This window comes from Arvicanthis niloticus, chromosome 10, assembly GCF_011762505.2.
Source record: "Arvicanthis niloticus isolate mArvNil1 chromosome 10, mArvNil1.pat.X, whole genome shotgun sequence".
Lineage (NCBI taxonomy): Eukaryota > Metazoa > Chordata > Mammalia > Rodentia > Muridae > Arvicanthis > Arvicanthis niloticus.
The window spans coordinates 19,859,727-19,873,656 of record NC_047667.1 but is presented as its reverse complement, the minus strand read 5'-3'; the positions used below and the strand labels follow the sequence as shown (position 1 = coordinate 19,873,656).

The 13,930-nt window shown below is 38.4% G+C and overlaps 1 protein-coding gene across 2 annotated transcripts in view; it reads left to right on the top strand.

Moving 5' to 3' along the window:
* Nucleotides 1–3,275: 3,275 nt before the first annotated feature.
* The window catches only part of LOC117716073 (C4b-binding protein alpha chain), a 43,754-nt gene continuing 33,099 nt past the window's right edge, over nucleotides 3,276–13,930 (top strand). Inside the window, exons 1-5 of one of the 2 annotated variants that reach the window (XM_034512922.2) lie at nucleotides 3,276–3,480; nucleotides 6,933–7,023; nucleotides 7,184–7,354; nucleotides 8,168–8,350; nucleotides 9,643–9,742. In XM_034512922.2, the coding sequence (XP_034368813.1) occupies nucleotides 7,189–7,354; nucleotides 8,168–8,350; nucleotides 9,643–9,742 (449 nt within the window). In that variant the 5' untranslated portion in view covers nucleotides 3,276–3,480; nucleotides 6,933–7,023; nucleotides 7,184–7,188. Of the gene's footprint in view, nucleotides 3,481–6,932; nucleotides 7,024–7,171; nucleotides 7,355–8,167; nucleotides 8,351–9,642; nucleotides 9,743–13,930 lie in introns of both variants that reach the window. The other variant, XM_076941103.1, reaches the window with a different exon arrangement.

The window sequence follows — 13,930 nt, the reverse complement described above, 5'->3', positions numbered from 1 at the left end:
CATGCATATCCTAGCATGCTCTGCTCACTATCTTCTACTATATCTATATAGGACCCCTGCCTAGGGAATAGTGTCACCTGTAGTTCTCAAGTCTTCCCACCTCAATTAACATGATCAAGATAATCCCCCACAGACATGCCCAAAGGCCCATCTCCCAGTTGACAGCACTAAGAGTCACAAGAGACAAGAATCAACAAGAGTCTCAAGAGTCAAAGGGCAAGGGTAGTTTATAATAGAAATGTTAGGCAATTGTATAACACATTTAGGAATACAATGCTTAGACCCAGCCCTTTTTTAACCTTTTTAACTGATTTGGGACAGTTAACCTATGAGTTAAGGGACTATAGAAAATTCATATTTTTGAGTTTATTGTTAGGGTGTTTTCCATATTTTATTTAGAAACAGCTGAGAGGAGTGAACAGACAACAGTCCAGGTTACCTTACATGGATAGTTGGTTTTCAAAACATCAGAAGTCCATAGAACTGATGCTACAAATATTTATATATTAATGTTCATATTGATTAGAGACCTGTCTGCTCCTGACAACTTCCTGTTGTGGATTCTAAGAAGAAATTGAGCATCCTTGGACTTACTCCAGTTGTGTGGTAACAGCCACTAGGCAAGAATTGCCTCTCTCCATCTACAGACAAATTACTGTCCAGAAAAGGACACACATGCAGAATAGTCGACTGATTATATCTGCCTAGACAGAGTAATCAGTCCTTAATAAACCTGCATCACCGAGGTCTGTCAGATGATTCTGGGCCAGAAGGCTGAAGATTTGATGCTCCAACGTTCGGTAGTATAGGGGCTTTTCAGGTGTTCAGAGGTCTCTATAAATTGGCTAAGTTTTAGAAGCTATGCTTTGTGCTTCCCACAATTATAGTTAACTCAGTCATTCTGGATTTCTGACGGGGTTGAAAACTTATAGCTATTTACTGTAAGAGAAAAGATTTGAGTGGATGGTCGTCAGCTGACATTCATCCTAAAGCCAGGTTCAGAACTAAATGTTTTAGTTAGGATAGATGACAGAGGTGCTGGTTAGTCAACAAAAGGATGGACGGGGTATTAGGACTATCTTGTACCTCACTGGTACAAATTGGCATAATTATGCTCTAATTGTATTTTGAGAGAAAAGTTTCATCTTAACAGGAAGGGTGATGTGTAGGAGGAGCTAAGGTAGGAGGAGTACTGAGAGGAAGAAAAGGAGTAAGAAGAGGAGAAGAAGAAGGAGAGGAGAAGCTAGGTGATGAAAGAGAGAAAGAGGGGGGAGACAGGGAGGCAGATATTCATGTATCTCCACCAGTCAAAGATAGTTGTTATATCTAGGTCGGTCAGTGTGTTACACCTCTGATTGAACAATTCCAAACTTATAACGCTTATGATTAACATTATTTTAAAAAAATGTATAAATGCAAAAAGGAAAAGGGGGCATGGGATAGGGGTTTTCTAAGGGGGGGGAAATGGGGAAAGGGGATGGCATCTGAAGTGTAAATAAAATATCTAATAAAAAAAAGAAAAAAGAAAAGAAATGTTAGGCAATGTTAAAGACTTTAGAAAAATTACAAGAAATAAACTGAAGATATTTGGACCTGCAGATAAACTGCATTCCTGAGAAGTTCAGCATCAGACTAAATAGAAGGAAAAGGAATTCGAAGCTTTGTCAAGATTACAGAAACACTTTGGGATAAGACACAACGTAGAAAATGTAGAAAAGAAGAATCTACCCTTTAAATCAGGGCTGACCAGGAGAGAAAAAAAAATGACATGGATGAAACTCATACAGAATGCGTTCATAAAATGAAGGCCAAAAGATCTGTTGAGAGTAAAATGTCCCTCGGAGAGAAAACTCTGTGCCCATCATAGTAAAAAGCAGAAAAAGAACGTGAACACATTGGAAGACATTATTTGGAAGATTGAACTTAAGGGCATTATTTCCTCCAAGTCAGCTTCCAGGACCTTGTAGGATCCCCTTTATGTGGACTCTTGTCACATTAAATCAGTCTCTTACCTTTGTGATATGACTGTGCTTTCTTTACCTCTAATATCCTTCTCATTTTCATCTAAATAATTTCTGCTTATCATTGAAGGCCCACCCTAAATCTCATATTCTTGTCAAATTTCACCAGTGAGCTCAATTTGTAGGGCCATTAGTGTTTATTACAGAGAATAAATTATAATGCCAAAGAGTTTTTTTGTTGTTGTTGCTGTTGTTGTTTCTTTGTTTGTTTTGTTTTTACTATGTTGATCCAACCCAACAATCTTGTACATATCAGACAAGTGCTCTACCACTGAATAGCATTTTCAGCCCTTGGTTTCTTTGATAGGATCTTACTATGTAGCCCAGACTGATCTTGAACTCATAATCCTCCTGCCTCAGCCTCCTAAGTGCTACAGTTACAAGCTGTAGCACTACATCCTGTAAGAACTAATTTTTTGCTATTTATTTTTAGAGATACAATTATTTATTTATATGAGGGGCATTTGTGGTATGGTATACATGTGGTAGTCAGAGGTCAACATGTACGTACGAGTTGGTTCATTTTGGGGGATAAAACTCACGTCTTTAGGCTTCGTAGCATGCACATTTACCCACAGAGCCATCTCGCTGGTCCAGGACTTCTTTTTCAATAGCAATCTTTTGGGCACACAAATCTTTAAACTTATTAATTAAACAGACTAAATGGGCCATTTTAGGACTTGACTTTATCTGTAGATTTATGTCATCTCAAACACATAAATTAGTACCTTCATTGCATTTTTCTGAATAGTGACCAGCGTCAGACTAACTTCTGGAGATCATTTGGTGGTGCCTGGTGGTGGTAGTTGTTAACATTTGTTGAGCTCTGAGTATGCTCCAGGCAAGTGAGCACACAACAGAAACTCAATAAACAAAATGCACTCTCTGTGTCTATTGTAGCTTCTGGTGATGCATGGAGACCAGTGAAGAACAAGGCTCTCAGACCTGAGGTCCCTGAGTGTCTCTGGGACTAGTGTCCTAGGAAGAGGATCATTTTGGTTAGAGTGGGTCTGAACTCTAACTCAGGGTTTCTAAGGCTGGTTGGGTTTTGTGTTGTGTAACTCTTATGATTATGAAAAGACAGAAAATTCTGACATCAAATTCCAATCACCCTTCTAACTTAGGGGAAATGGTTGGCAGAGGAGAAAATAAATAATTGCAACACAAGATGAAGAATGAGGGCTGGGAGAGAAGGAGATTAGGTAAACACTGCTGCTCCAGTCTGTTAATTATCCACTGGGACTGGGAAGACTTTCTTCCTGTCCATCTTATTGAGCTGCCTGACCAGCCACTTGCATGGGTGGAATGCAAGGATCACCTGCGTGGGTAGACTCCAGGAACTTTTCTGATGGAGCAAATACTGGCCAGCTTTAGGATAATATGATCAACTCTCATCTCGGAAGAAACTAGTACAGTAGAGATCCAGGCACCACCACAGAGTCTTTCTCTGCTATTGCAGGTCAGTGGGCTACTGAGCACTTGGGTAGGGCGCTGAAGGTAAAGCTGGTCGGTAGGCTCTTCAGTGTGTGCACCTCTGTGTTCTATTTACTACTTTTGAGATTATAACTTAATTACATTTTTCCGTTCCTTTTCCTCCCTCTAAATCCTCCCATATAGCCCTTCTTGTTCTCTTTCAAATATGGCCTCCTTTTTCATTAATTATTATTGCATGCATATATTCCTAAATACAGCCTGTTCCGTCCATATACTGTTACTCATATGTATGTTTTCAGGACTGATCATTTGGCAGCAGGAAACCAATGGGGGTGGCTCTTCCATGGGGGAAGATCACATCTTTCACTCCTAGCTTCCCTCAGTTGCCTATAGTTCTTTGTGTAGAATCAAGGCCTCATGGGATTCCCCTATCTAGTTTTGTATGTTCATTAGTGTCCTTGTTTGGGCCATGTTTGGGAGGTCATGGTTGATGAGAGTTTTCTGATACAGTTTCTGATGTTATTAGGTGACACAATTTCACAGTAAATTCCTTGATCCCCTGGCTCCTACAATCTTTCTGCCACCTCTTCAGTAAAGTTTCCCCTCAGGTACAAGAGTGTTTTTTTAGATGTAGCCATTAGAACTGGGCCCCATAACTTTGCATTTTGATTGTGATTTTCTGTGGTGTTCTCTGTTGGAAAGACAAGGTGGTTTGTGTGTGTGTGTGTGTGTGTGTGTGTGTTCGTTCTGATTAGGGGTGAAGACTATGTGAGTAAAAGGATAAATGTTTATAGATTCTTGTTAGAGATTATGCTGGTTTAGTAAATTAGTGGTTGTAGATTCTCTGCTAATAACTGGGACTTCAGTAGCACTGAGTAGTTGGTTAGCTAGGTTTATAGTAACAGACATGGTTTCTATCTTGTTGAATGGGTCTTAAATCCAATTAGAGAGTTTCTGGTTACTTTCAAACTATGTGTCTTACTACTACACCCTTGGGCTTAGTGTGTCCTGTTGGTCATTGGTATATTCATAGGCATCATAGCTTGGTAGGACTGTTGGTTGCCTCCCCCCTCTTTTTGGAAGCTTGTGTGATGCCTTCTAGTAACATTTAAGTCCTCCGTGAGGGGGCATTCAGATCAGTTCCATTTCAGGGGTCTCTAGGCCTTGCTTCTGAAGTGCATGGCATCTTCAGCAATAGAGACTTACCTTTCACCATTAGGGGGTAACCAAGGTCGATAGAAACAGGCTATATGTCTTGGACAGTCCTAGATAAAAGATCAGAAAAAGGGCTTCTTATGTCTGGTATTAGGGGTCTTGTTAGGTGGTCTTTGGGTCTTGGAGGACCTACCATCACTATCAACCCAGATGAGAAGAGTTCATTAAAACTATATTTATATGTTTATACATAGAATTACATGTATTGTAGAGTTTTTAAGGTTAAAAAACCCTAAGAGTTGTGTATGGAACATGCTATTTCCTTGGAGTGAGTCATTTACCACCTTTGACTCTTACAGTCTTTCTACCTCTTCTTCCTCAGAGATCCCTGATCCTTGAGGGGGAGGGTTTGATGAAGACATCCCATTTAGGACCGAGTGCTCTAAAGTCTCTCACTTTCTGCACATTGTCCAGTTTTGGGTGACCATGTTAATTCCAATCTACTGCAAGAAGCTTCTCTGATTGGGGTTTAGTGAGGTACTAATCTATGGGCATAGCAATGTATCATTAGGATTCATTTTATTGCCTTGTTCAGTTAGCAGAATGATGATGATGATGATGATGATGATAGGTTTTTCTTCTAAGTCATGGCCTATCTTAGACAATTTAGCAGTACCAGATATGAATTCCATCTCATGGAATGGGCCTTAAATCTAATAATAGAAAAAAGCAATTGTCTCTTCCCATAACATTTGTGTCACTATTGCACCAGGATATCTTGCAGGCAGGTCTCTGTTGTGGGTTTAGAATTTGTACCAAGGTAATATTGATGATTACATTTCTCCTCTTATAGTGTGCATAGTACCTCCCAGTAACTTGAATGCTAGTTAGTAAGGGTGACACTTCTAATTAGGTACCAGCTTAGTTTTCCTATGTTCGACATCATAAGTAATGTTGTATTCAGTAATAGGGTTTTACCATCAGGTGGAAAGCAGCCAACAGCCTTAGAAATAGCCTGTGATATTTATTTGGTGGCATCAGGTATCTAATTGAGGCTTTGTCTCTCCCAATATATGGTTATTCCATTTAAGTTTATTCCATAAATGTATATATTTTAGGAAGAGTCTACAGTAGCAGATTTCTATATAATTTTTCAAATGGCTTTTAATATTAGTTATCATTCCCATATTCTCTTGTTTATTCCACTCTCCCATTACCTTCCCTATTTAACCCTCATATTCCAGTTTTCTCTTTGTCTGTCTATAAGACTATGTTGTATAGGCTTTGAACTCATTGGCACAGCAGAGGACTTTCTGAAGAAGACACTAGCAGCGCAGGCATTAAAACCAACAATAATGGTACCTCATGAGGCTAAAATGCTTCTGTATGGTAAAGGACACTATTATTTGGATAAAGCTGCAGCTGCAGAATGAAGAAGAAAACATCCTCTTTTAGGAATCTTCATGAGTTGCACATCTGGTGGATTAGTATCTAGACTATAGAAAGAATTTAGAAAGAAATGCCCTGAACATCAGGAAAATAAATAATGCAATTAAAAGAGGGATACAGAATAAATAGCAAGTTCTCAAAAGATCAAACACAAATAGTTGAGGAATGCTTAAAGAAATGTTCATCACCTTTAGCCATCAGCCAGATGGAAATCAAACCAACTTTGAAATTTCATCTTACTCTAGTCAGAATGGCCAAGATCAATAAAACAAATGCCAACACATGCTGGTGAGAATGTCGGGAAAGGGGAAAACTTATTCACTGGTGATGCCAGTGCAAACTGATGCAGCCATTATGGAAATCTGAGTGTCGGGTCCTCAGAAAACTGAAAACCAATCTACTAGAAGATCCAGCTAAACCACTTTTGGGCATACAACCACAGGACTCTACATCTGACTGCAAAGACAATTATTCATCTATGCTCCTGTTCTAGTCATAATAGCCAGAAATTGGAAATAACCTACAGGTCTATCAACTAATGGCTGGGTAACAAAAATGTGATTTATTTACACAATGGAATATTAGTCAGCTGTTAAGAAAGAAAGATGACCATGAAATTCACAGATAAACAGATTAATCTAAAAGAAAATCATCCCTAGTGAGATAATCCAGACCCCAAAAGACAAATGTTGTATGTTTTCTCTTATATTTGGACATTAGCTTTTAAGTCTTCAAGATGTATCTGCAATCTCAATAGCCTTAGGGGTTAGGTATCTGGTAAAGGAACCGGGAGAGAGAAGGACCCCTGATTTGCCAAACTGTAATGCTGTCTCCTGCTTCCAGCTGACTTGAATTTATTCTCTGGCTTCACAGAACACTGGGCTCTGGTGTAGCCTCCTCTGCAAATTCACTTCCTTTTTCCATGTGGACTGAATTTCTCTTCCTAGAGGCGGCTTTTGCAGAGGTGAGTCCTCACTGTGTCACGTTGTGACAACTGTGCTCATGTCTCATCTTCCCACCTAGACTACTGTAGTTTTGTTGAAGACCTGGCAGTCAGCCTGTATCCTGATGCTCTACAGCAAGTAGTTTAAATGGTTGTTTACTAAATTCAGGTTTCCTGGCAGAACAAATGTGGGCAAAGCAGCAGCAGGCCCTGTGCCCCACAGGAACTGCACATGGGAGGCTCCATAGAAACAGAGATGCTGTGGCCTGGTCCTTTTCTACGCTCTGCAGAGTCTCTGGCCCAACTTTGTTCCAAATGACCTTCACTGCTGCTCTTTGGGTTGCTGTGTTTGGTGAGTGGTGGGTAACCAGTCCGGATGGACAACCAACAGTTACTTACAAGACTTAAAAACATGAGATGGCTAAGTTAGTGGAGATCCAGTTTCATCAAGAAAGGATTTATCTGGCCAGCTAGAGTTAGTGTCACACACAACAGGGCAGTTTCTACATGTTTAATCTAGAATTTCTTATCTAAAATTTCAACCAGGATTTGAAATAAATCTATATTGTCTAATAGCAGTGGAACACATTTAGCAGCCTGGAGTTAATCTAGAGAGTGGAGAGTGTACATCCACTGGGCTTTTAAATGGTAACTTAGTTGTGTATCACCATTCATTTCTAGTAGGGAAAGTAGTATTAAGATTTTTATATCTTAAGAATTCTGCTTTCTCTTCTACATAGCCCAGGTTGGACTTGATTTCCCAATCTTTCTTACACACCACTGTGTCTGGCTTATTATGTCAGTTCAAATGAAACACTACATATCTGTTAAGGCAAATTTATAGGAATTTTTGGTTTTGCATGTATGCACTCTGAGCAGAGATAGATAATGTAGGCTGATGAAACTTACATCTGTCTCCTGTTTAGAAGTATTTTATATAGTAGAGAAGAGATTAAAATGTAGCCTTTAATCATCATCATCATCATTTATCAACAAGCATTATTTGCACATCTCTCATGGATTCATAACAGAGAAATAGTATATTTTTGATTTTCCTTGATAGAGAAGAAAAGAATTGTTCTCTCTCTAAAATCATACTACTGAAGCATTAAGATGCTGTGTCTCAGGGGATTACATTTAATGTTCCTGTCCCTTTGGTGTCTAGGTAAATGTGGTCCACCACCTGATTTAGCCTACGCCATGCCAGCAAGTCAGATGAATCAGACAGACTTCGAAAGTTACACCACCCTGAAATACAATTGCCGCCCTGGCTATATTAGGGCAACCTCAAGCCAGACTGTTGACTGTAGACCTTCGGGGAAATGGCAGATTAATATCTCCTGTGTTAGTAAGTACCAACATGTATTTTTCTGACTTGTGCATTTGTCAGTTTTGGAGAGTTGTCTCAGGTTATATAATTATTGAATTTTTAAGTCACTAAGGAACTAGTGAATTCATCAACTAGCAATTTTAATATATACAAGTGTGGATCTTCTAGAAAGCAGAAAAAAAGAAAGCAGAAATTAAGAAGTGTGCTAACTGCAATGAAGAAAGATAAACTGTACTGGGTAGTTTTATATCAGCAAGCCAGAGGCGTCAGAGAGGGGAGAGCCTCAATTGAAAAAATGCCTCCATAGATATGGCTGTAGGCAAGACTGTAGGGTATTTTCCTAGTTCACGACTTATGGTGGAGAGCCCAGCTCATTGTGGGTGGTGCCATCCCTGGGCTGGTCATTCTGGATTCTATAAGAAAGGAGGTGATCTAAGGTTGATTCCTGGAACCCATGTAAAGGTGGAAGGAGAGAATTGACTTCCAGAGTTGTTCTCTGACCTCCACATGCATGTTGTAGCATGTGCATGACTGCACCTCAACCCCCAAACAATAATAACAATAGTAACAATAGTAATGATAATAATAATGATAAAAGTATCTTAGGATTAAATAGTTAGAAAGTAGCAATCTTACCTCAAACACATGGTCAATGTTTGTTTTTATATGCAGAATCTAGATTTTAAAATACATGCATATATGTATCTATGCATCTATACATTATTGCATGTATACACAAATAATGCCAACCTGCACAATGCATGCATGCATACATACATACATCGGGTAAAGGACAATGACAACAATGGCTGGTAAATATGATAAAATACAATGCTATTCATATATGAAAGTGTCATAATGAAACGCATTATTTTGTATACTAATTTGAAAATTAAGTAAAGCAGAGCACAAAACAAATATTTCATGGATTTGGAAGAGCAGATAATTCACTATGAGCAGGAAATACATACATTCTGTCCTCCAACAGTAACAGCATATAATATCTGCCTCTCTCTGTCTCTCTGTCTCTGTCTGTCTCTGTCTGTATCTCTCTCTCTCTCTCTCTCTCTCTCTCTCTCTCTCAATCAAGGAAATGGTTCTTGCTAAAATACACCAGGGTGAAAATGAAGAAATCAAAATTTGTGTTCATGTCCCCTCCAGAACAAAGATTCAGTGAGTCAGACTCAGATAAACGTGACCCTAACAAGAAGTTCGTTCTGGATGCAGAGGTGGCCATAGACTTGTTAGTTTCTAACTGTAGTGCTTGTGGATGGTGGGCATCACTTACCACCATTTTGATTTTTCTTTAGAAAAATCATGCAGGAATCCAGGAGAGTTACAAAATGGACATGTGGAAGTTAAGACAAATTTCTCTTTTGGATCGCAGATAGAATTCAGCTGCTCAGAAGGGTAAGTGTGAGGTATTTTATAACTAATTCTTCTAATAGAGGTGGGGTGGGGGCTTTCCCAAAGGAGACCCACCATCTTAGAGGATGAGAGCATAAGGGGTTAAGGGACTCTGTAGGAGGGACTCTGTGACATGGGGACTGGGGGGAGGGGAGCAATTGGGATGTAAAAACTAACTGAATATAATTTAAAAATAAAAAAGTAAATAATTCTAAATTAACTTTAAAAATAGATATTTTCAAGTTTTGAAGTGATATCAAGAGTACACATTGAGAATTCTCACTTCTATCCCATCTCCATGTGACCTATTCTTTCCTGTGCTAAAAAAGAATTTATCTTTTTTTAGTTTCTTTTGTATCATTGTAGTGTTTCATCACTCAAATACAAGCCAAGAGATCAGCACATGTTTCTGATAATGCATTTAGTTCATTTTAAACTATTAAAATGATCTAATTATATATATAATAATTCATATTATATACATGAATTATATACATGAATTACATATATGTATTACATATATATGAATGACAGAATCTCACTATGTAGCCATTACTGGTCTAGAACTCCCTATATAGGTCAGGCTAGCCCAAAATTAACAGAGATTCACCTGCCTCTGCCTTCTAAGTATTAGGATTAAAGGTTTGCATCATTAAACCCAGCTGGGTTCAGTTTTTTATATTCTAATTTATTCTTGAGAATTGCACACATGTATTGTGAGAATGTCATACATGCAATCAACGAAATAGGATCATATACATCCCCATTCCCCCTTCCAATTTTTCTATATTCCCCACAATATGACATCCTCTCCCAACTTCGTGTTTTTATTTGTTTGCTTGCTTTTCTACAATTCACTAAGTGTATTAGTGCTGCCCATATGTTCATAGGTGCAGTGCTGTTACCTAGAGCATGGGAGTGGCCATACTCTCAAAGAAAATGGGAACAATGTACTTTTGAATCACACTTGACTTTTATACTCATCAGTAAATCTTGCACATATTTTATTGTTGTATGTAGAGAGGGTCCTCATTAATTTCCTCTTACAACTGCAGAACATTTTACTGTATGGTTGTGTCATGGCTTAACTCTTTGGACTGATTGATGCCTATTTCCAATCTTTTTCTCTTCTGAACAATGTTCTGATGCCTTTGTAAAAATGTAGTTACAAACTACAATTGTACATAAGTGATCCAATTGTTCCTTGATAGCCAGTATTAGCCATGCTAGCCTTCAGAATAACCTCTTTTTTTACTTTCAGGAGTGTGGGCTTTCAAATTTATCTGACACACTGATATGTAAGAGGCAATGTACCCAGTTAAACTTAATAGGTCACAAAACAAAATGATACAAGTGGAACTTGCAGAGAGAAGGGTGAGTGAAGGGGGTAGGAAGGAATGAAAGGGGACAGAGATGACATCAATCAAAATGTATTATAAATAAGTATGGAAGTATCAGATATCTTGTGGCTACTACTGCTGATTTTTTTTTTTCTGGTGGATGATGCTACAGAGAATGTTGAAGCTAATCTCAATTTTCTTCTCTTATATATAACTTGTTTGGATGTCTGAAGGTAGTATTCTAGTATTCTTTATGTGTGAAATCCAAGGTTTACCCACAATAATTTTTCTGTTTTTTTTATTTTGTTTGTTTGTTTGTTTGTTTTTATTTGAGACAAGATCTTCTTAAGTGGCTTAGGTTGTTGTTAGACACAAAAGCCTCCAGTTTAATTCTCCAAAGTTTCTGGAATTATATGTGAAGACCTCTAGACCTTGCCTTTACTGTCTTAAAAAAGTTAACTTTATGTATATGTGTGTGTGTATGGATGTAATATGTCTATGTATGCATGTACATAGGTGCATACATGCCATAGTACACACATGGAAGTGAAGATATTTTGCAGGAATCAGTTCACTACTTCCACAGTGTGAGTCCCTGGGATCAAACTCAGGTTGTCAGAATTGGCAGCAAATGTTATGTGGCTAGCCCTTAATTATTTCTTCTTTAAAGATTTTTATTTTTTTTCTATGCATGCATGCATGCATCCATCTCTCTGTCTCTGTCTCTCTCTTTATGTCTCTGTCTGTGTGTGTGTTGGGTGGTGGTGGTAGTGAGTGTGGTTGAAAAGAAAAGAAGATGTTGGATCCCTTGGAAGTAGAGTTACAAGTGATTGTGAGCTTGCAGTGTGTGTTGGGAACCATACTCCAGTCCTCTGTAAATGCTCTTAATTGCTGAGCCATCACTTTAGCTCCCTAACTTGGTCTTTTGTTGTTTAAATCTTTTTATTGGATATTTTATTTATTTACATTTCAGATGTCATCTTTCCCCATTTCCCCTCCTTAGAAATCTATCCCATCCCCCTCCTAAGTTTTGCTTTTATACCATTTTAATTACATGCACGTATTAAGGTCAGTTCTAGGTCAAGGGTCTAGCAATACAATAGATGCAAATAGTCAAGGAATAAGCAATACAACAAATACAAATAGTCAAAGAATAAGCAAGACAACAAATGAAGTTCTGTGAACACTCCTGTGATCACTGTTTCTAAGGGCTTATTAGGATGATCAAAATATCTGAGCCTACTTCCCTGTCCTAGCCCAAAGTCATGTCTGAAGCCTACTTCCTTGTTCTAGCCTAAGATTTAGATTCCTGCCTGAAATTAATTCTTTGTTCTAGCCTAATATCAGATTCCTGCCTGAAGCTCACTTCCTTGTACTTGGCCAGTGTCATATTCCTGCCAAGCAGCCCACTTTTTTGTCCTTGGCCTATGCCAGATTCTTGCCAAGCAGTCCCCAAAGCTCTCCACCTCTCCCCCTTTTTTATTTCATAAAGATGACTGAGCCTGTCTAAGGTCGTTCCAACAAGCAATGCACTTCTGTCTTAGGTTGGTAAGGCTCTGTGCAGAATCTTACCCCTCCTTGACTTGCCAGCCTGTTAATTTAATAACTCTGTCTGAGAAAAGTGTTATTTTAACAGGAAGGGTGATATGTAGGAGGAGCTAAGGGGGAAGGAGTACCGAGAGGAAGAGATGGAGTAAGGAGAGGAGAAGGTGAAGGAGAGGAGAAGCAAGGTGATGAGAGAGAGAAAGAGAGAGAAAGAGAGGGGGGCATGGAGGCAGATGTTCACATGTCTCCACCAGTCAATGATATTTTATATACCTAGGTTGGGTATTGGGTTACACTTCTGACTGAGCATTACCAAACTTATAAAGCCTTTGACTAACATTTTTTAAAAAATTGTATAAAAGCAAAAAGGAAAAGGGGGACATGGGATAGAGGTTTTCTAGGGAGGGGAAATGGGGAAAGGGGATGGCATCTGAAATGTAAATAAAATATAAAATAAAATAAAAAACAAAACAAAAAAATTAATAACTCTGTCTGGGGATTCATTTTTAGTTTCAAGCCATGTACTTTGGCTGCCAACATGTTGATGTTGTTAAAGACAAGGTTTAACATGATGGGCAGGAATAAAAGTATTCCCAGGACAAAAAGGGCTAGCATGATCAAGCTACATATGCCATTCTTGAAGCTTGACCAAAAGAAATACTGACCTCAGCCCATAGGTAATTTTATCAGCACTCAACAGAGCACATCAACATCAACAACTTCCACATCAACACTCAGCAGAGCAGCATTCTTTAAATTCATAAGCTCACTATGCAAAGTTAAAAAATCCAGAGAGGTGTTAGAATTATGCCAAATACACTGCAAGTGTCTTTAAACTTTTTCCTAATTATAATGACTACCACTGTAAATTTTAGAACTAAGATGAATCCAATGGTATTTGGCATGACACTCAAAATGGCTCCTTATTCTTAAACTCTGAACTTTCTCCCAATAATTTTAATAGGATAAAGAGCATCAGTCTTCTTCCAAATGCATATCTAAATCCTCTTGTATATTCAACACATTAGTAACATTTTTTGCTAAATGACTAACGGAAGTAGCTGTCTTAACTTCTTCTGTCAAAGCAATTGTAGAAGCAGTGGTGCTAGCAATTGATGTAATTAAAGCTGTTATACCAGCAATAATCAAACCCACTACCCTCTTGTTTCTGCTAAAAGCTTGACTCACTTCTTCCAGTACTTGCAAGCTTTTTTTCAGAATACCAAGGTTCTGTGATACTCAGGGCAATAAAACAAAAGCTGGTTGAAAGACCTCAGTAACAGACATGCTGAGTTTCAACACACCA